The 22,228-nt window shown below is 35.6% G+C and overlaps 1 protein-coding gene and 1 long non-coding RNA gene across 2 annotated transcripts in view; one reads left to right on the plus strand and one right to left on the minus strand.

Moving 5' to 3' along the window:
• Positions 1-350: 350 nt before the first annotated feature.
• LOC131523804 (uncharacterized) lies at positions 351-2,181 on the minus strand. The gene is made up of 3 exons (XR_009266855.1): positions 2,103-2,181; positions 1,243-1,561; positions 351-574 (listed from the first exon to the last, which is right to left on the minus strand). It is a non-coding gene; the product is annotated as an uncharacterized LOC131523804 (long non-coding RNA).
• A 10-nt stretch (positions 2,182-2,191) lies between these two features.
• Positions 2,192-22,228, plus strand: part of spata17 (spermatogenesis associated 17) — a 36,863-nt gene continuing 16,826 nt past the window's right edge. The window contains exons 1-8 of the mRNA XM_058750471.1: positions 2,192-2,302; positions 2,480-2,569; positions 4,472-4,553; positions 5,525-5,575; positions 7,841-7,944; positions 11,835-11,958; positions 14,394-14,579; positions 17,804-17,952. Coding sequence (XP_058606454.1) covers positions 2,235-2,302; positions 2,480-2,569; positions 4,472-4,553; positions 5,525-5,575; positions 7,841-7,944; positions 11,835-11,958; positions 14,394-14,579; positions 17,804-17,952 — 854 coding nt within the window. The 5' untranslated portion in view covers positions 2,192-2,234. The remainder of the gene's footprint in view (positions 2,303-2,479; positions 2,570-4,471; positions 4,554-5,524; positions 5,576-7,840; positions 7,945-11,834; positions 11,959-14,393; positions 14,580-17,803; positions 17,953-22,228) is intronic.

The following is a 22,228-nucleotide window of genomic DNA, read 5'->3' on the forward strand; positions in this document are numbered from 1 at the left end:
TTTCATTAGAAATGTTTTATGGTCTTCTTTTAAGCATATACTCAATTTTGTTCAGTTTCTCAGAAAACAAGATTTCATATGTTCATTTTTCATCTCAAGTAGGCCTAAATGTATCTTATTTTAAGATGTTTAATTATTTGTATTGGGAAACAAAACAAAACCACAGAGGAAGTTTTTTGCAGTGCATCCAACATTTAATTAAATGCAGTGCCATTACTTTAAGACTTTCTGCTCCGATTTAAGCATTCTGCTTATGATTTATTAGAAAAATAATCAGTTAAGCTTTTTGAAACATATAAAAGATTCTTCTCTATTATATTTTGAGTGGACAAAAGGTGAGTTTGCCTTTCCATTGGACACCCAGTCTAAAGCACCGAAGACTGTTTGGAGAGTAGAGGAATATAGAGGTATGATGAAACAGTGAGTACGCAGGTGATATATCCTTGCACACTAGCAGTGGGGCCGGCAGCACTAAACGCCCTTCTGCATGGGGCAGAGGAGCTTCAACTTCATCAAACCCCTCGCAGGATCAGCCCCCTTCTTAATGGATTACTGCTGTCTCAGTGGAACCACACTGCAAATAATGATAGAACACCTGCAGATTAAACCATCTTACACAATACTCAATTCATTACCTTTTCCCCAGATAAAGGCCAGCTAATAAAAATATGATTTTCTCTTGCACCGGAACAGTCACACCTTTATCCTTTAAGGGAAACAAAGGGAGAGGGGGAAGGTGATATCATCCGAAAGCAATAATGGCCATCATTGCAATTACATGGTTGCAGTATTGCGAGGAAAAAGAAAAATGTGTGGCGGTTTAGAGTGAAATATTCAACAAATCTACAGTACTTGCATGCGGTATTTCATTATTTTGCAAAACTGGCATTTTTTGTTCTTTTTTTTATATAGGAACATTACATTTCAAACATTGCATAATGCATAATTTTTTGCATAATTGCACATTGCATTTTTATTTATTTTTTTCTCCAAGTGTTATATTTATTTGTACCAGTGTTGAATATTTCACAAGTCAACAGATATGAAAAATCCCACACTAAAAATAAAATATGTTGCACTATTTTGAAGAGCTTCAATACAGACTATTAAAACTTCCCAGAACCTTGATGCCTTTGGCACTGACAACCAATTCAAAGTGATAATCAGCAAAGTGTGATCCAGAGAATTGAAACCAATGTGAAGAATGCAGTGGTGGTCTGATGCAGGGCAAAATTGGGTCACCTGGCTGCATGTAAACATGTGGGCTCTCAACAGCTCTCTCCAGGTGACACCTCATCACCGTGCTGCTAGAATGATGGCTTACACCCGTCTGGCTTGTCAAAACACTGTTTCGCAGGCAATTACCACGGTGGCCAGCCCACCACCGGGTTCGGATGGATGGGCGACACAGCCAAAGGGTCACTCCTCTGCCCATATTTCTAGTGCTTTGCTCTGGTGCGGCGGGACAGCAAATTGGCTGGCGTCTGTCATCGGTTATCTGTATTGCCGGGAACTCGCAGGACGTCTTGTATCTTGCCTGTATCAGATCCAAACAGAATATCTGAAAACAGAGAGAAGAGCTCCATAAATAGATGAAATTTTCAAATGATCCGTTGGCAATCATGTTTCTGTGTTGTTTTTCTCTTGCAGTAAGATGTTATGAAGTGCGTACATTTACTACATGAACCAAGGATTTAAATAATCAAATATATATACTAGCATACTAGCATAAACTACTAGCATAAAACATTAAACAACAGAAATGAAAGAAGTAAACATTAATATACAGTAGATAATATGCTATTATAAGCATACAAAAGTAAAATCCTAGTAAAAACAACAATAAGGGGCTTTGTTATAATATATTAATAACAACCACATCATTACATATTAAATACATACAGTATAATAAATTTGAATACGGTGCATAATTTAACTGTTTGCAACGGGCTGAAATATCATAAAAACAATAAGTAAATACATGCAAACCCAAACCATTCATAATATTGAAAATTCGTTTGACATACTTGTAACGTTTTATAACGTTATAACTTATAACGGGATTTAAATTAAACTTAACTGTTGACAAGAATTTTGCTTACCAACTTCAAAAAGAGCTGATTTCAACGCGTGACATTTCCTTCCCTGCGCGTGCCTGACAAGCAAGCACTTTCTCTATCCTGCGCGCGCACGGACACTTCCGTTGTCATGGACACCAACAAACTTCCGGAAACATGGCGAGACTTGAGAAACTTTACAAGCAGGTTGATAACATAAAAGAGCAATATTTTATCCGCAACAGGTAATGAAAAACGCAAATTATTCAGTTCGTTACATTTGAAAACAGTGGTGCATTGTTTTGTTATATCAAAACGTTAAAAACTTAAAAAGCAGTTTTTAGAAAACAATAAGACGTACATGCTTTATAATGATATTATCAGTGGATAAAACGCCTAAGATATAACATTTCATGTTACAGGATTGCGGAGGAAAACAGACAGAAAGAGAACGAGGCTGCGGTCAGAATTCAGAGCTGGTTCAGGGGCTGCCAGGTGAGAGCATACCTCAGGTAAGATCTTATTTTCATCTATCAATATGATCAAAAAGCTTCAATATGTACAGAAAATTAACTCTTTGTATATACTTATTTATTTGTTTATTTAGAGGGAACGTAAGTAGTAGTCCTGTTTCAGTTCATTCCCAATGCTACATAAGACATGGCCAAATAAATAAATGTATAATAGTTTTCTGCAGTGTTTTAGACACGTTTTACCTATCGTAATCAGGTAATAAATTTTTTATTTATTTATTTTTAAATAAAATCTAAATGCTTTAAAATCTAATTGCAAGTTTGAAGAGAGTGCAATAATCGAGTCTGGAAGTAAAAAATCCCACTCATTTTCTCCATAGAGATTTTTTAACATCAACTACAAGGTTGTTAATCGATATGCTGTTTTTGAAGCTATCAGCCATTTAAAGGGTTACTCCACCCCAAAATGAATATTTTGTCATTAATCACTTACCCCCATGTCGTTCCTAACCCGTAAAAGCTTCGTTCGTCTTCGGAACACAATTTAAGGTATTTTGGATGAAAACCGGGAGGCTTGTGACTGTCCCATTGACTGCCAAAGAATTTTCACTGTCAAAGCCCAGAAAAGTATGAAAGACATCGTCAGAATAGTCCATCTGCCATCAGTGGTTCAACCGTAATGAAGCTACGAGAATACTTTTTGGATGCAAAAAAACCCAAAAATAACGAATTTATTCAACAATTCGTCTCCTCTGCGTCAGCGATGTCTTTTCATACTTTTCTGGGCTTTGACTGAAAATTGGCAGTCAATGGGACTGTCACAAGCCTCCCGGTTTTCATCCAAAATATCTTAAATTGTGTTTTGAAGACGAACAAAGCTTTTACGGGTTTGGAACGACATGTGGGTAAGTGATTAATGACAAAATTTTCATTTAGGGGTGGAGTAACCCTTTAAATACTCATGTTTAAGAGCGGAATTCTTGATGAAATCTAAATAAAAGATTCTTTGATTCTGCAAACAACTGTATATATACAGTTATACTGTATGTGTGTGTGTGTGTGTGTGTGTGTGTGTGTACAATATATGGTACATGTATAAAGTACAGAACTATACTTACAGCTTGCTAAGTGTTTTTTTTTTTTTATCCGTCATCTGCATAAAAAGCAACATTAATACAAAAATATATCACATTTGTTTTTTTGTTTTGTTTTTTTACTTTTTTGCTTAAAATCAAAGTTTGTAATGTTGTGATTCACCTTGTAACTGGTTGGTTTGTAACTCTTTAACAAAGACTTTTTTTTAAATACCAATGGGAAAAATGAATGACACAAACACTTCCTGAACCAAGGCCACTGAAAAAGTGGGTGGGCACTGTTGGACTCTATAGGTGTGACATTTCTAGGATCCATATTGTATAGGGTAGACAGATGTGTTAATGAGGACAGGCGTATAATTCTATATTCTCAGCATATACCTTTAAGTGGCTGTTGAAGCCTAAATCTAATGCATTTGGTCTTTAAATGCTAGAATTAGCCAGTGCACAGGGCGCTACAGTGTGTAACCTCAACATATTTCTGTGCAGTGAGCAGACAAACTCCCAGACAGTAGGTTAATTTAGATTACTTTAGTTAATTGATCAATGTGTTAAGTGGCTAATTAAGCGCAATCTAGGCTTCTTGAGTGCAGCTCCAGGGTTGCCACCGTCCCTATACGCATTGATTTTTTGGAGTTATAAATGGCCTTTTGGAAATTGATGGCCATGTTGAGTTCAGAGTTGCCATAGACATGCATTTAGAGGGTGGTTAATGATGAATGCAAATGTACAGTTGTCCAAGAAAGACCTACCGCAGGCATGCAGAGGGGGAAAAAAGTTTTGATTTAATCTGTTTGAAATTACAGAACTATAATTACAGCTTGCTGAGTGTTGTTTTATTTTTCAGTCATCTGCATAAAAATGCAACATTAATACAAAAAATATGGCGTGGATTCACTGCAAGGGTGCTTTTCAGACAAAGGGTAAAGGTAAGTTGTGGAGACATGTAATATTGATTATATTATGATAACCCTCATTAACATTTAGCAGTTAACAGGCATGCCATGACTTACATACATCTGGCATAAGTTTGTAATTTGACAATTCATATTGATTTCCAATGGAATGCTTTTAACAAGTCTATGTTTTAAAGGTACTGACAAATTAGTACAAATTTTTCTTATCTTCATTTCTTCATTTTCTAAAATAAAACCTAAGGGTTTTGCGAGTACAGATTTTATTTTAGATTTAATTTGTTCAGGAAAATGTTGTTGTCTGTGTTTTTTTCTGTAATTATGACCTACAGTTAGTTGCCTAATATATTATGTCTTTCTAAAATGTACAGTTACAGTATTGTTTTAGTTTTTTTTTTACATAACAACCAGGAAATCCAGTATAATATGGAAATTCTGTATTATTTGAGGAGTAACTTTTTTTTAAGAGAAAATAAACCATGGATACCATGAAATCTTTTCTCTATAAAAAGCAAGGAAACTGTACATGGTGTCCTTTTTGTTTGATTTCTTGTCACCTATAATTGAAAATATGTACATCTTTCCTCTACTATCATGTAGAGAAGCAATATCAAGTATCTTTTGTGTCCCCAGTGAGTGAATCGTTTGTGCCTTGTGTCTTGTGAATATTCCTGACTGTGTTTAGTCAGTCCATCCTCAGCAGCATTCCATTGATTATCAAACTCAGCGAAGAGCATTTTACCTTCATACATCTCCATTAGTTACCAGCGTGACTTCCATAGATTTTCCCAGCCATGTCTGCATTATGTATTAAGAACAGGCACTTCCCTTCGATACAAAGTATGACTTGCCACTCCACCCTCTTATCTGCTGCTGCGTCTCCATGACTTTTATGTATTATGTATAAAGAGGATTTTATTCCTCGCATGTTGGGAAAACATCATAGGGCCCAGTCACAATGTAATGCTATCTCCCTCTCTTCACAGACAGCATATTTTATCATGAAGATGAATTTCTACAATAAGATGGCTGTCAAGGTAAATATTTCTCTTGCTGTTTAGTGAGTGAAAAGTCAGTGGGTCACACATTTGATTTGGATGAAATCTGTAAACAAATTTTACTGGTTTGTGATAACTGCATTGAAATGTTAAGGGGAGCATAACATTTAAAAATGCCTACATATATTCAATATTTTTTAAATACTTTTTTTCATGTTTTCATAGCTATTGTAAATATATAAATATGATATATAAAGATACTTACTTGCATTGTATTTGCATTAAAATGATCAAAAGTGACATTGAAGAACATTGTTTTCTGTAACAAATCAATGCTGTTCTTTTGAAATTGAAATTGAAAACACACACACACACACATACAAAGCAGCTAAACTCATTTCGATGGTGTTAGAGATGTTTCTTGCACATCAAATCAGCATATTAGACTGATTTCTGATGGATCATGTGACACTGAAGACTGGAGTAATGGCTGCTGAAAATTCAGCTTTGCCATCACAAAAATTAATTGCATTTAAAAATATATTAAAATGCAAAACAGTTCTTTTAAATTTATTTAAAATTATTTATTTCACAATATTATTGTTTTTACTGTATTTTGGATCAAATAATTGTAGAATTGGTGAGCATAAGACTTAAAAAAATATATATATATATTTTCCTTACATATACTGGGATGTTAACAGAAGTCAGTCCAAATATGAATGAATTTGCTATCATATTTTCTCATCTGTTATAAGGCCTACAATTGTAAAAAGGTAGCTACATCAATTCAGCATGCTCTGTTTCACAGCCTATAAATCAAACACGTTTATATTTGAGTGATATATTGGCACTTTTATAGAGCTATTGGTATGCATAGAAACTTTAGCTTTACAATTGTTTTTCCCTCAGGTGAAACTTTTAAAGAATTTTATAAGTCTTACAAAATTTCATAGCTTATTGAAGAATGTTGTATTTCTATGGAGGATTGCATATTTCTACTGTGATCATTGGAAATCACAAGAAATGTGAACTGAGGGAGTTATTTATACGCAAATTTTTTGCAGTAAATCTAAGGCCCACCCTGTATTCTTTGCTCCCACTTCTGTTACGTGAGTCTAATTTGAAACATGAAGCTCGACCTCTTCTCAGGGGTCAGAGAATATAAGACTAAAGGTCCTGTCACCACTTAAACACAAACAGAAGCTGTTCAACAGGACAGACAGCTTTTATAGCCCTTGTAAAAGACAGAGTGCTATGTCCGGGAAGCACCGGTAATGTAAAAATCTGCTGAAGGAAAAAAAGAGAGGGCAACTGTGAAAACAGTCCCTGAAGGATCTGAAGGATCTCAAGCACAGACTGGGTGTGTTGGATGGGAAAAATGGACTGTCAATTGTTCTTTTTGAGTTTGGAAAGCTTCATGGGAAAGTATGTATGAGGTTTGCTAATGAATGTCACTTTATTCAACTGTGGTCATATGTTTACATACACCTATTACCACGTATCGCAGATTAGATAGATAGATAGATAGATAGATAGATAGATAGATATAGATAGATATATCTTGTATTGAATTGATTGCCCTTAATCAAAAAAGTCTGTAGTTTGCATCTAATCAGTTGCAAAACAAGGTCACTGCTCCTCCTAACCCTTGTCCATTAAAGCTGAGAACAACAGCCATTGAAGCTTCAGAATTGTGCTTCTTTTTAGCCATTTCCTTTACTCTATAAAGTGTTTATCATGCTCTTTACTGAAAGCCAATATGCTAGCCTTTTAATAGAAATCAGTGTTTACAAGCGAGGCCCGATTTGTATTAGATCTAATTGAGCAATATGCATCATTGATTTCACTAGTCTAAGAGGTCACAAACAACTCAGAAACCAAGCCTGCAATTACTTTATTTAAAATTATCTATTGACTACTGATCGATGGCAATTCTTGTTTTGTTTAGTTTTTGCCTTATTATTTTTTTTCACCTGCTATTGTTTTAAGTACCTAATTAGCCTGAAGGACATCTGTCCTTTTTGTTTTGGGTCCTCAGTGGTGCTGTCATGGTGGCACTAACTATCACTCTCATTCTTCATGGAGTGACAATGACTGCAAGCTCTAAAGTGACAGGGGCTTCTTTAATTTGCTCTGACTTTGATTTGCCTTTTGCGAATTTAACTTCTAAATACTTTTTACAATCCCAAATAAAACTCAATTTCATACTCTTTATCTGCCATACAGTGAAATAATAAAGGAAATAATAAATAATAATAATCAGGTATATGTAATCAATAAAAAATGACATTTCTTTTGCAGATACAGCAGAGATGGCGGGGCTATTATGTGAGGAAGTATGTACACAATTATTATGCACGCAAGAGATATTTGGAGGGATTGACAAGGAAGAATGAACACATCAGGTGAAAAAAAAATTTTTTTTATACATATACAGCTCCAAATAAAGTAATATTTGTACATAATATTACATTAGACTAATGTTCACAGATGACCATGGTTTGAAATTCTTGCAAAGACAAAGGAATGTCATGCCTTTAACGGCATGTTTGAGACATATACATTAGCTGCATGTCATGCATAAATTGCCTCTGGTTACTTGAAAATGAATAACTTTATAAAATTCAAAATTAGCCTCTGATTTGCGTGTGCCCCCACATTTATTAAAAAAAAAAAAAAAAAAGTTCCTGCTTCAGGGGCTGAAGGAAGATGCCATCTTTTACTTTTGATAAAAACGAAGTCACTTTTTTTAATGTGACCAATATATTTTGTGGGAAAATATCTTAAGGGTCTAGCTAAAATTAAATGTAAATCTGTTAAGTGCTCCTTGGATCACTGACTCCCAACATCCCATCCCCTCCCTCCATCTCCCTGCTCCAGCCTCTCTTTAAGTGGGAATGTTCTCTTTTAATGGGGTTTCTCACCTATGAATCACGATAACACATTGCATTTCTCTATAAAAACACTGGGCCATCAAGTACAGCACTGTCTTATACTGTATATTGTACACTTTTTTTTTTTTTTTTTTTCTATTTCCTGTTTTGGGAGAGGCCAAAATTTAGATAGTTGTAAACCTATATTTTTCAGTAAGCCATACAGATGCTGAGGTCACATAAAATAGAACTCTGTAATTATATCTATTAGCATTGTCAATTTAATTCACACTTTTTTACTTAAAATCATGGCAAAAAAACAAAAAAAGTTCAACAGCCTTTAATGTAATTAATTTGATTATTTTATTGACTGACAGCTCTAATATCTATATTGTGAAACACTGATTTATATATATTAAAAGCATGACAAGTGGTGCAAGTAAGTACAATTTACATTTGAATTATTTAGTCATTTGATTATCTCAGAACTGGTCAAATATTGTCTGATCAATCTGCCTGGTCAGTATTAAACAGTTATTTGTGGGAATAGAAACTCTTGTCCCAGTGAGTTTTTGATATCTGTCCAGCTGTGTTTTACAAACAGCGTCTTATTTTTTTGTTCGCCTGTCCTTCTCTCTCTGTCTGCTAGAGCATTAATTAGTTGTTTATGTAACACTTGTGAGGTCATGATGAATCAGTCAAAGATGTGAAGTGAAAGATCACTGCGCTGATTCTGACAGTCTGTTCCACGTTGGGCTCAGGATCACCCACTGACTGATTAGTCACCCCTCAGAGGTCTCGGTGCCAGGATTTTAATCCGTACAGCTCCGGCGCCTGAATAAATTATTCAAAATTTTCCTAATGGTTCCCATTTAGCACAAGCAGACCAGCCTGGCATGCCAATGATAGGAGGCCAGCGACTGCCCGTGTCAGGGCGGCCCCTCTCTCTCATTCTCTCTCCCTGCCAGCAGTGAAAGATCCCCCCTCCTTGTTCAAAACGATCTGTGTCGTTTCATTAGCTCTAGCCTGACGACAAGGCCCGCTATGTTCCAGTGTCCATCTTCATTCAGTTGTCCTTCTCTGCATACCTTAATGAAGTCAAGACCCGGGTTCACCGCAGCAATTCCACAGCAAGAGTTTGTGCAATGTAACAATTTATCACTTGTCAAGAAGACACTTAAAGTTCCAGCACTTAATAAGGGCTTCCTCTGGGCTTGAGTAATTAGAAGTGAGCGGCTTGCATATTTACTAAATGTGGAGTGTCATTGCCACCATGGCCTATTGCCTGCATGAATTATTTCTCTATCTGTAATAAACAGCTGGGTAATTATTACTGCCATAATCAGATAAATTTCTCTCTGTAATGTCTGAGCATGGCAAATCTTTAACTCTTTGGAAGCACAGAGGGAATTTATGGACTCCCATTGCTCAGGCTACTTTTTCCGCTCTCGTGTCCCTTTCAAGGACATCTGTGAAACTCACTCCTTAACTGCAGGCCTTATTAATTTTTTTTCTTTATAAACATTTCATAGTATTTAGGGCAGGTCTTTTATCAAAGCAAGACTCCAAAATACACAGGCCGCGGTATGCATATGCTTAATCACACAAATTACTGCATTCATTACAGAGAAGTATGCTAAATCCCATTTTATGGGCAAATTGATCTTAATGTTTACCACCTTTAAAGCATTTAAATTCTGCTAATTAATCATATTTTGTTTATTTCAAAATTTCTCTTAACAGCTTTTGTTGGTCTTTGCAATTAAAAAAAAAAAATTAAATTACAGCAAACAGAAATTTGGGAATTTATAGATAATACTGAAATTCCATTATGACAAATGTCAAAAACACTGTTAATTATATTTCATGTGCAACACTGCCTGATTTCTTTATTTTCCGTCAGTGTGCCATTATTTGTGTTATTTTACCTTCACTGAGATACTATTAGTACTATTAGCCGTTTTTCTTAAATATTTTTATTCTTTTTATTTATTTATTTTATTATTATTTATTTTCTTTTTCTTTTGTATTTTCATTTTCATTTTAGTTAATGTTTTTTTTTTTTTTATTATTAGTTTTGGCTTTTTTCCCAAATATTTCTATATTGTTTATATTTTATAGTTTTTATACTAGTATTTATTTTTATTTTAGTTATTTTAGTTGAACTAAAAAGTGATAAATTGCCTTTGTAACTAGCTGCAATTAAACAGTTGAGTATAAAAAACTTCATTTCATTTCTAGTAAAAGTAATGCTTTTTATGGTTTTAGTTTTAATTAATAATAACTCTGTGTTGTTCATATATCAAACAAAATATTGTATATCAAACAATATTTATAAATATAAATATATGAACACACACAATGCTGTCATATTTGTATACATATTTGATGTACTGTTGATAATGAATATCTTTCTACATATTACTATTATTAATAAATATGTGGGTATGTGGCAAGTTGCAAAAAGCTAACTAACAAGCTAGATTACTGTACACACGCACGCTTCTAACAAGAAGTCTACTGTAAACGGCTTGTATTTTTGACTGAAAACCACATGCCTCGCTATTGATAGGTAAGGGTGATTAGCACCTGGTGGATTCCACAGTAAGTGGATGCAATTCAGTGGCGCAGGGTGCTTATAGCTGTGTGTTGTTTAAGGACACACAAAGGTCATCTGTGTTAGCTGCTCCTATGTCTCCCTACTGGCCCATCAACACTAATGAGGTTTATGTGTTACCCCAGCCTTCTCTTAGACACAGATCGAGATCCCCTTCCACGGTTACAAATCTATTTGGCTTTTGTCCACTACAGTGCAATTAATAATAAGCGGGAGATATAGGTTAGCAAAGGTCACACAGACAGAGTGACGCCACACGAAAGACGCCGAGGCTGGTCAGACAGCGTTGCAAACATTGCAACCTCAGACCACAACAGAAAACATGCTCACAGCCCAGACTACTCTGCATACTTGATTTATTTTGCGATTTACTTTTACGGAGAGAGAAAAATGCATCATAGGAAAAGTGAGGTGATTTTTAAAGGTCAGTGTACAGAGCAAAATAACTATGTAACAGAAAGTATTTTGTGCATTTTATGTTCATTATTATTTTCTTTTCTTTTATGCTTACTCTAGCACAGGCATAAATGTATTGGTAGAATATATAAATTGATGTTCAATTATCTTTATGTGCATTATCATATAAATAACAAAAATACAGTTTTGCAAACGTCTGTCATGTATAAGTATGAAATAATCACAAGAATTCAGATTATCGTACTATTATTATGTCAGCCATGCTGTTCTCTTGAACAGCCCACAAGCGTATTGAACATCGTCTGATGTCTTGGGACTAAGACAAGAGTTTACAGAAGAGTAAGTTGGAAAAACTGTAGGTTTATCTGTACTGTTCTCTGCTTCCCAGGAGAGACCTGGAGGAATTTGCAGAGCTCCAGAGGAGAGAGAGAGAACGGATCACTCTGGAAAAAGAGGAAAAAGAGAAAAACATCCAGGCTCAGAGACTCCACTTCCTCCTGAGCACTAAACAGGTCAGTGGCGAATCAATGAGACGCACATGATGTACATACATATATGTGCATTTATTTGAGGTCACCGATTGAAAAGAAACTGTGTAGGTATGGAGTGTGAAGACCTGCGTTTATTCTTACAGCAGGGCTCCTAACTGCTGCAATCATCTGCTGATATATATATTCTTTTCAGAAATCCCTCTGGCTATAATGTGTCTTGATAATTATGATGAAGTGCTCTGGCCGTTGTTGATTCAGCAGCAGTGCGGGGTGAGCAGATATTTCATTTTGTGGCCTCTCCTTCATGCTTTTATGGTCATCACAGCCTCCTGTGGCCACTCCGCTCATGCCCATGTTCCTGCTCTGGTCATTGGACGCTTAGTGCCAGCCACACCACGAACAGGGCAAGAGGACATTACCGTCAGCTGCCTGCAGTCTGAGGAAGGAAACCAAGAAATAATACACATCAGCTAATGGCTAATGGACAACAGATGCGAGGGACCACATGCTAGTTAAAAGATGCTTTAGAGGGAGATAAGGAGAAAAAGAGGGGTGTGTGGGATGGGGATGCTGGGATTGACTAGTTTACTAGTCACCAGATTTTTTTCTTCTTCTTCTTCTTCTTCTTTTTTGGTTACTGTGTACCTTACATTTTGTTTTTATTCCCTTTTTGTCCCATTTAAATTATTTAGAATGTAAAATTAAAAATAAAATTAAATGTATTATTTTTATAAAAAATAAAATTAGAAAAATATTTAGAAAAATCTGATTACTGGAAGTATTTCTATGCTGACAAAAGTATTTTGTAAATATAATTAATATAACACCAGGGTATTCAACAAGGGAAAAGGACCGTGGACCACAAGAAAAACATTTATAATGGAAAAAATCTATTTCTATCTATTTGAAATAAACTAATGATCAGATAAACATTTTAGAATTTAATATGTGTTAAAACAATGCTTTAAATGATTATGATTAGTAAGAAATGGTTACTGAGATATTATCATTTAAATTTCAGTTGGTAACATTTTTATGTATTTAAAAAGTCTCATGCTCACCAAGGCTGCATTTAATTTAATTTAAACAAAACAGTAATATTGTGAACTAACTGTTTTCTGTTTTACATATATTTTATATATATAAAATTAAATTTTAAAATGTAATTTATTCCTGTCATAGCAAAGCTGAATTTTCAGCAGCCATAACTCCAGTCTTCACTGTCACATGATCCTTAAAACACCATTTTAATATGCTGGTGCTTGGTGCTTAAAAAACATTTATTAATATCATCAATTTTGAATGCAGTTGTTCTGCTTAATATATTTGTGGAAATCGTGATAATTTTTTTTCAGGGTTCTTTAATAAATAGAAGGTTCATGAACAGAATTTATGAATTTTTAACCATTTTTAAAAGTCTTAAAATGTCACTTTTGATCAATTAAAAAATATTACTGACCCCAAACTCGCACATTATTCATGACTGACAATACATCCAAAGGAGAACAATCATTTAAACCACAAAACTCAAACTCAGACTTAAGTGCTTTTCAGTGCAGGAAAGGTTTAACTCTCTTCCGAGTTTTCTCACTCTCTCTCTCTTTCCCCCTCCCTGCTTTTCGCATTCTCACTCTCTCTCTGTCTCTACGCTGGGCAACTTATGTTCCCACAGTCTGACCTTGTCTCTGTGAAATGGATGGGTCTCCCATGGTTCATCGTTAACCAGAGAAAATTCCGCTGGACAAAAGTGGCTGCGCTGACATAGATGTAGTTCCTCGGTACGAGGGTCAACATCATTGCTCTTTTCCTGTAAGTCCGAGGCAAGTTGGGAGTTTGTGGTGTACCCCCCACCATGTGACACCCAAAGCTACACTATCCAAACGGGTGCAGGAGCATATTACCTGTAAAAGTTATTAACATATATAGTAATAAAGCTTAAAAAGCTCCTGCTGCTAATTAAGCACATATGAGGAATCGTCTGATTAGAGACTAATTATTCTAGCTCTTATTCCTCAGGCCAAACCAAGAACCACCGAAGTGCTACGGTAAAATCAGACAGCTCATAGTTAGCTAGCAGACATTTACGCCAGCAGACATGACACATGCCAGAGTGATGGATGTGTGTCCATTCAGGGGAGGTGACAAGTATAATTGTTTTGCTGTGGTCGACCGAATAAAGTGGGTTCCTTTTCCTGAAAGCTAAATGTGTTTTGCTGTAGGCTTTGCATGGATACCTATGATGAGAGGTACAATGGAAGCTGTTACCAGTCCATTGCTAGCAAATGAGTTATTAAAGAGGGCATGAGGATGTGTTTGGAAGTTTGCTCTGCAAGGTTTAAGGGCAGTCATTTAGAGAAACAGACTTTCTCTTCATTATGCCAACAGAAGCATAACATTGTTTTGTTCACCTTGCTTATCCAAACTGGTGGATTGTTGTGTTTGTGTGCTTATCTTAGTGTCCAGGTGTTTTCAATTCACCGTTCAGAGCAGAACCTGATGAGATGGAGCAGAGACTGAGAAAAGTGAAGCCGCTTCTAGTGCAATCGGCTCCTAAAGAGAGGAAGACCCCTAATATAACCCCTGAACTCTTTAACCTGATGCCAAACCGGGAGCGTCTACCACCCATTCACAAAAAGCCACAGGTGAGACATTGCCCTTAAAGGAATAGTTAATGCAAAATAATTAAATTGTGTTCATTTACTGATCCTGATCTTGTTTCAAAAATGTATAACGCTCTTTCTTTAGTGGAACACGAGAGTACTCTCAAGCTTCAAAAGAGATGAAAAATCATCAAAAAAGCAATCAATATGGCTTGTGTGCTTTATTTCAAGACTTCTAAAGTCATACAATAAAATTGTTGTGATTCGCTGAAAATCTTGACTTCTGTTCTAGCTGTCCTTGTTGTTTTAATGAGTAGCGATGTCTTATTCATGAACAAATGGTTTTTATGAGTCAGATCTCTTCAATATATTAGTTGATCCAGTTTACAAAACTGAATGATTTGTTCATGAATCAGACTTAAAGTGCCCCTATTATGGGTAATGAAAGGTTCATATTTTGGTTTTGGGAGTCCCTAACAACAGGTTGACATGCATGCAAGGTCAAAAAACACTTTCATTGTCTTATAATACACTATGCATTTTATTTTTAACTTACTTGCTCAACGACTCCCAAACGATTCGCTCAACGATTCATTTTTTCAAACCCCTCCTTTGCGTGACGCTAATCTGCGGTGATTGGTCCGATTGGTCTCATTTTCATTTCATCATGCCTGTTATGCCTGATAAAGCAGCATTTGTGAGCGCAGTGCTGCTTTGTGTACAGCCTTACCTGGGAAACCTCTATTTTTACCGTACTAAAAGCGGCAAAGAATGAATTTGCATTTTCATTCAAACCAACGCGAAAAGACCAACAAGTGGGCCGCAGTATGCTAATGTTTCATGTTGACGTCAGCATGAAACGGCTTGGGATTCGTTTTAAAAATGACTTGTTTCAATGATTCATCGTCGACTCTTTGTTTTGAGAGACAATAACTTTACACATGGTGCACTTTCAGATGTAAAACTTTGCATGATGAAATGGATCAAAAAATCCATAAAAGGGGCACTTTAACTGATTCTCAAGCTCAATTCTCATGACTTCATAAGAGCGGGCCGTACAAGTTGTATCATAAAAGTTATGATACTTTCATGGCACTTTTTTGTCTTGTTTGAAGCTTGATAGCTCCAATGCCTTATTATCGTAAGGACATTCTACAAAAACATTCTTAGTCATATGGATTTAGATCAACATGGGTCAGTAAATAATGGCATAATTTTTATTTTGGGTGAAACATTGTTCTCAAATTCAGGCAAAAATCTGACGTTGAAGTTGTTATAGGAACGTTTATTTGTCTTTTAGCCAACTCGCACTAAAATCTTCATTTATATTCATAACAAATATCTCAGCACCCTTTACTGGGATATTTTATCAATTCAAAGCATTTGTTGACGTCCCTCAAGACTCTACCAAAGAAATGGCCTCAAAAAGATGACAGAGTGTGGTGACAATTAACAAAAGAGATTTTGCGATAACTATGATTAAAGCCAGGATTTATTGCCACCGTGAGATCATTTTGAAAAACTTGCTGTAAAAATGGAATAATATCATTAAACGTGCCTCCCTTCTCGCCTGGATACCACCAAAGCATTTGGACAGCCAGATAACCGGTGATAAGCACGCCTGTCAACCCAAGCCCCTTTATTCCATGGATCCCATTAAGGGACTCTCAGCAAGGGAATACCGCAACATGTAAAGGTGCCCCGATAAAGAATATCTTTAAGTACTTCCAAATCTAGCATGTCATCTTGTCCAGCTGTGAGGGAGATTTGATGATACGTATTTGCCATTTGTGTTATTTACGGTCCATGACTTTTATGGTAACTGGTTCTTATTATTGGTTTCTATTAATGTAAAACATAAGTGAGCAGAAATGAAGCGTGAGTCATTTCTTTTTATTAGAGCCCGAGCTCTTCTCCCTGGGCTGGCTTTTCACTCCAGCTGGGCCCAGTTAGTGGGAATTCATTAAAAAAAAAACTGCCACATCTTTCACACAATGTGCAATAGATGAAGATGCATTATTTATCTACATTTTGCCCTTACAAAGACCCCAGAATAAGCACCCACCCTCTTTCTCTCTCCTCCCCTTCCCTCATGCCATCTCTCTCTCTCTCTCTCCCAATTATTTGTGGTCTGAGGTGGAGCATCTCTCCCTGTGTGATAAGCATCTGCGAGTGATAGATTGATTATGTGTATTGTTAGGGGAAGTAAGGGGATTGGTCAGTGCCAGGTGCTGATCTGGTCTTGATAGTATCAAGGGCAGAGAATGTTGCGCCAGCATGAATTAAAAGCAGCAATGTTTGAAGGTCACATTTAAACTAAGAGTAACCAAAACAATAAGTTATGCATGTGGAGCCGTGCCGCAAGTGTGTTTGCACCAGTTCAAAAGGAAAACTTTCTATTTGGGCAACTAAACACATCTGAACGCTTGTGTGTCAACGTGTTGGGTATTTATTTTCAAAATAACTGAGGCTTGTGGTACATTACCATGGTATCTGTCTAAAAGGAATGGTATAACATGGTAATGCCATTCATTTTGGACAAGTACCATGGTATTGTTTGATTACCACATTCATATGCCAAGGTATTTCCATTTAAATCCAAGGTATAATGTAAAGGTGGTACTTTAGTGGTTGTGGATAAGAAGTCAAGTCAGACTTTATTTATAGAGCATGTGCGAGCCTAAACTTCAGAAATGTAATGTGATGTTAAGCTATTGAAAACATTAAGATCAATCAGTTATTTTTTATTATTGTGGAATAATATATGCATTATGTACACCGATTTTTGTATTTGATGTTAATTTAATTTCACAAATAACAGCCATAATTGTCCAGACTGAGATTTTTTTTTTTTTGGCAAATCAGTTTAATGATTGATTTGAATGAAGTTTTTGACATTAATAAACAGCACACAGAAATGCCTTCATAAGAGTAAAAATGTTCCTGAAAATAAATTACAGAGGGGAAATTTAAAATATTGCCTCAAGTTAAAAAAGACAATTATTTAAATGGCTATTCTATATTGGCATGTAGATTTGATAGTGAATTCTAGTGCATTTACTTGAAGTCTCTACTGCCTCTGCCTCTTCAGGGCCTTCACTATATGGTCAAGGTATCATTATCAGCACTGGTCAGGTGTGTTAATGTCTTAGATGAAAAGACTGGGGCTTTCGAGGGTCCAGCTGGCCGTCCACAGGGGCCTCATCAATAACGAGGCAGGCGGGTCTGGGCAATAAAACATTTACCTTATCCCCCGTACCTGTCAGGGGCCCTTTCGCCCAGCTCTGGTGGTGCAGCAGCAGCGGCAGCGGCCCCTGGAGCCAAGCTTGCGCGTGGCCACATCCATCACTGCCCTGGAGGAGGCCAGAGAGGAGCTCAAACGGCAGGAGTGGAGGACTCGCGTCATCGACCAGACGTAAGTTACACACACACAAGTGCTTGCATATACACATCCCTGCACTAGAGATTGTGTGAAATGCATGTATGTATTGATTTGGAGCTGAATATAATCAATGGAACATATTCTGTAGCAGTACTTAATAATGAAGTGTAAATTCACTGTACAAGATCTTAGTATGATCCAAAAAGGTTTTGGACACGTATGTTATGGCATTCATACATTTTTAAGTGGGACTTAAAGGGAAAAATTAAAATTCAGTCATCATTTACTCACCCTCATGTCATTTAAATCCTGGATGTCTTTCTTTTTTCTTCTGCAGAACACAAAAGATAAGTGAAAGTTTTTTTTGTTTTTTTACAATGAAAGTCAGTGGTGTCCTAAACAACACCGACTTTCATTATTTGAATAAAAACTGTTGAAACATTCTTCAAATTATCATGTTTTGTGTTCCGCAGAAAAAAGAAAGTCATACAGGTTTGGAAAAACATGAAGGTGAGTAAATAATGACAGAATTTTCATTAAATATTCCTTTAAGGCAAATTCAAAAATGTATGAATGGCACTAGATAAGTGTCCAAATACTTTCTGGAGCCACTGTACAGCTTGTCTTATCTGTACAGTACATTTACACTGCATTATCATTAACTGCCCGAATACATTTTGAGGCCACTATAGATGTTACATGAATGTAGAATTATGTTTCGAAGCATAATGGTGTAAATTGTTGAGTGCTTGGTCTCTATATATATATATATGACATTGTCTAGATGCACATTAATTACACATCAAGTGTAACACACTTTATTTTCTCAAAGTTAGGAGCAGATGGTAAAATCTCAAGTGGGGTTAGTTGCTAAATAAGTTAACAAACAACAGCAACTCTGGCCAAAAATACAGCTTTTATGGCTATTAATAGCCCTACACTGTTTCATTTCATCATTGCAGAGACATTATTAGCTGTCTTCTCTGCTATATAATTATTGCAGTGGATTATCATAATAGCATTTTTCACAACGTTACTTGAACAGTGGCATCTCTGTTTTAAAACCCTTCCGTTTTATTTTAATTACAAGCTCAATGTGCAGTGTTTTTTAATCATGTTTAATTTTTTTTTTCTTCTTGCTCCAACTTTAAACAGTAAATTAGCTAACCCCATTAACACAGAATACCCCAAACAGGCTGTAATAGGAGAGGTGGTTACTGTGTAAATCGTATTATACATGTGGTGTCTGCAGGGCATGGCGAAGCATGATTAGAGTCTTTTTGATCCAGGATCCCACTATCGTTTCCTGCTAATTTCCTCCGGAATGTTTCAAAGAGCTACCGAAATGTTGCTACTCAATTTTTTTTTTTTTTTTCACCACCAGCTTAATTTCAGTCCTAGTGATGTCTCCTCAGCCTCCAATGCAGATAATGCTAGATGGATTACCATTATTTAGAAAAACAAACAGCTCCATAGTGAACTAAACTAGTTGGCTTATAGTTTGACAAGGAATAAGTACTTGGACTGTAAAGTGTTTATTGATAAAAAAAAAAAAAAAAAAAAAAATATATATATATATATATATATATATATATATATATATATATATATATATATATAATTTTTTTTTTTTACATTGAGAACTACATTATAAAATATTTTGTCAGGTACACTAGTAATATGTTTCATATAATAAATACACTAAATAAACTTGTTTTATTAAAGTCAGAAATATTAGTTAATATCAGAGAATCAACTAGACTAAATTAGGTTGCACAAACAATTAAAATGAATGATTTATTTAAAATAAATTAGTAAATAAAATAAAAGGTTTATAATATCTAAGGAATGATTTATATAAGCTTTTCTTTTATTTATCATTTTATTATTATTATTATTATTATTATTATTATTAATTAGTCTTTAATTCTGTTCTATTTAAAACCAATGTTACCCAGCAGGTTGGCTTACAAAACTGAATACTTGCGTCTCTACATATTTCTCTTTTTCTCTCTCTCTGCCTCTTCTCTGTTCTTTCTCTCTACTTCCTCAAACACTCCCCCTTTTCCTGTTTTGGTGGCCTCCTAGGGTGTTGTCACTGGGCATTGGTCTGCACTGCCAAAAGATCCCCTGCGAGAAGTCAAACTTTCCTTAATGGCTTTCAATGAATAAAAACTACCCTATTAAAATGCAATTCAGTGGCAATGAAAGCAGTAAGTGAAACAGCCGGCAAGCAGCAGAAGCGTTGTGTATTCTGGGACATTGGGGCCACATTAATTTTTGCTCTGTGATGTCCGTCCCATGTGCACATTAGCATGGGTTGCACTGTAATCTGTCTTGTAGGGAGGCTGGTGTCTCTAGTGGATAAGGATGTCTGTGGGAGATTGGGCCATTATTTAAAGGGCCAGCGCGGTGTTTGATGTCACCCCCTTTTTTGCCTTGCGCCATCAAAGCTTTACCAAGCATTATTGCTTATGTGGTACTTATGTGACAGGAGAGGCCCTCTAATAAATAATGATCTTGTTCAGGATGGTTCTTTAAGGAAATGACTAAAGAGAGTGTCAAACAAACTCCAGTTCTGCCAGAAAGTTTCACTTCAGTTGGCTCAGCCAGTATTATTATCTTTTCCTAAACAGATGTTTCAGAGAGTATCAATGCAGAAATATGAGACAAAGTCTTTGATCTAACGATCCCATCTGTTTTTTGTTTTATTTACTCTGAATATGTGCCAGTTTAGCACCGTATTTGTGCAACTTTTGCTTTTCCAGGCGAAGCGATTATGGTTACATTTTCCATATTTGTCTGTTTTGATTTCATTAAAGAGGACAGGGCTTCACCTGTACTTCTGGTTTCATCATCAAAAAAGGGAACGGACACAACAAGCATTGGGAATAAAAATTGTTTTTTGCAGATTGTGTTCACAGAAAGTGCCAAGGTTGTTGGTTGTTTGTTTGTTTTGTGACAAGCCAAGCCAATGCCCAGTGGACGTTTACCCAGCCTCACGCAGACACCTCTTGTACCGCACTGGATAAATCTTCCTCCAGGCAAAGTGTCTTGGGTACAATTTACAAAATCAACCTCACTGTAATTAACATCTGGCATTTTTCCTAAGTAACCGCTATTTGCACTGAACGTGTGCCCAGCAAACACGCAGCATGTGCAGAAACAACCACAAGACATCACAACGATTAAGAAGCGATTTGGGTTTGGAAATGATCTGGACTAGAATGAAAAGTGCCTGTGAGGGAGGGATGAGGCGACGTGGTGATGTATAAGTAATATGTGCTGTGTTGTGAAAATAGCAGAGCATTAACTCTTAGCAGGCGCGTTAGCCAAGACCAGAGGCCAGTAATTGGGCCGACACTGAGATTATGCTCTACTTTTTTATGCATTAAGGCTAGTAGAACTAATGTTGGAAATGTCCATTTTGTTATTCATATATCTTACCATTCAAAAGTTTGGGGTCAGTAAATGTTTTTTTTGTTTTTGTTTTTTTGAAAGAAATTAATACTTTTATCCAGCATAGTCACATTAAATTTATCAAAACATAACTAATATTACAAAAGATGGTAACACTTTAGAATAGGGACCAATTCTCACTATTAACTTTGCTTATTAGCATGCAGTTTATTCAAATATTGCCTTTTTTATTAGTACTTATAAAGCACATATTCTGCATGACCATATTCTACATCCCTAATCCTACCCAATACCTAAATCTAACAACTACATTACCAACTATTAATAAGCGGCAAATTAGGAGTTTATTGAGGCAAAAATCATAGTTAATGGTTTGTTAATAGTGAGAATCGGACCTTAAAATAAAGTGTAACCCAAAAGATTTCTAATTTTAAATAAATGCTGTTCTTTTGAATTTTTTATTCATCAAAAAGCCCTGAAAGAAATGTATCACAGTTTCCACATAAATATTAAACATCACAACCATTTTCTACTGTGCACTGTAAATAATTACCGTGATTTTAACGCTAAAAAACAGTAAAAACCTGTTAAATGGTTTATTAAGTTTATTAAGTTCCCCTAATATATACGGTGAAAAAACTGTAATAGACATTTCGGACAATTTTACGGTGAAAAAACGTTTTTGGAAGTGAAAAAGAATGTAAAATTTAATTTACATTCACTTAATTTTATGTTCCCAGAATTCCCTGCATTGCATTTCAAATTGGATGTTTTTTCTTTGAAATAACTGTTTCTTCTTAGTTTTTTTAGTTTTTTTTACAGTGTGATGATAAAAAGAATTGTTTCAAATCAGCAGCAACTCAGCATACTAGAATGATTTCTGAAAGAT

This window comes from Onychostoma macrolepis, chromosome 17 (assembly GCF_012432095.1).
Source record: "Onychostoma macrolepis isolate SWU-2019 chromosome 17, ASM1243209v1, whole genome shotgun sequence".
Taxonomy (NCBI): domain Eukaryota; kingdom Metazoa; phylum Chordata; class Actinopteri; order Cypriniformes; family Cyprinidae; genus Onychostoma; species Onychostoma macrolepis.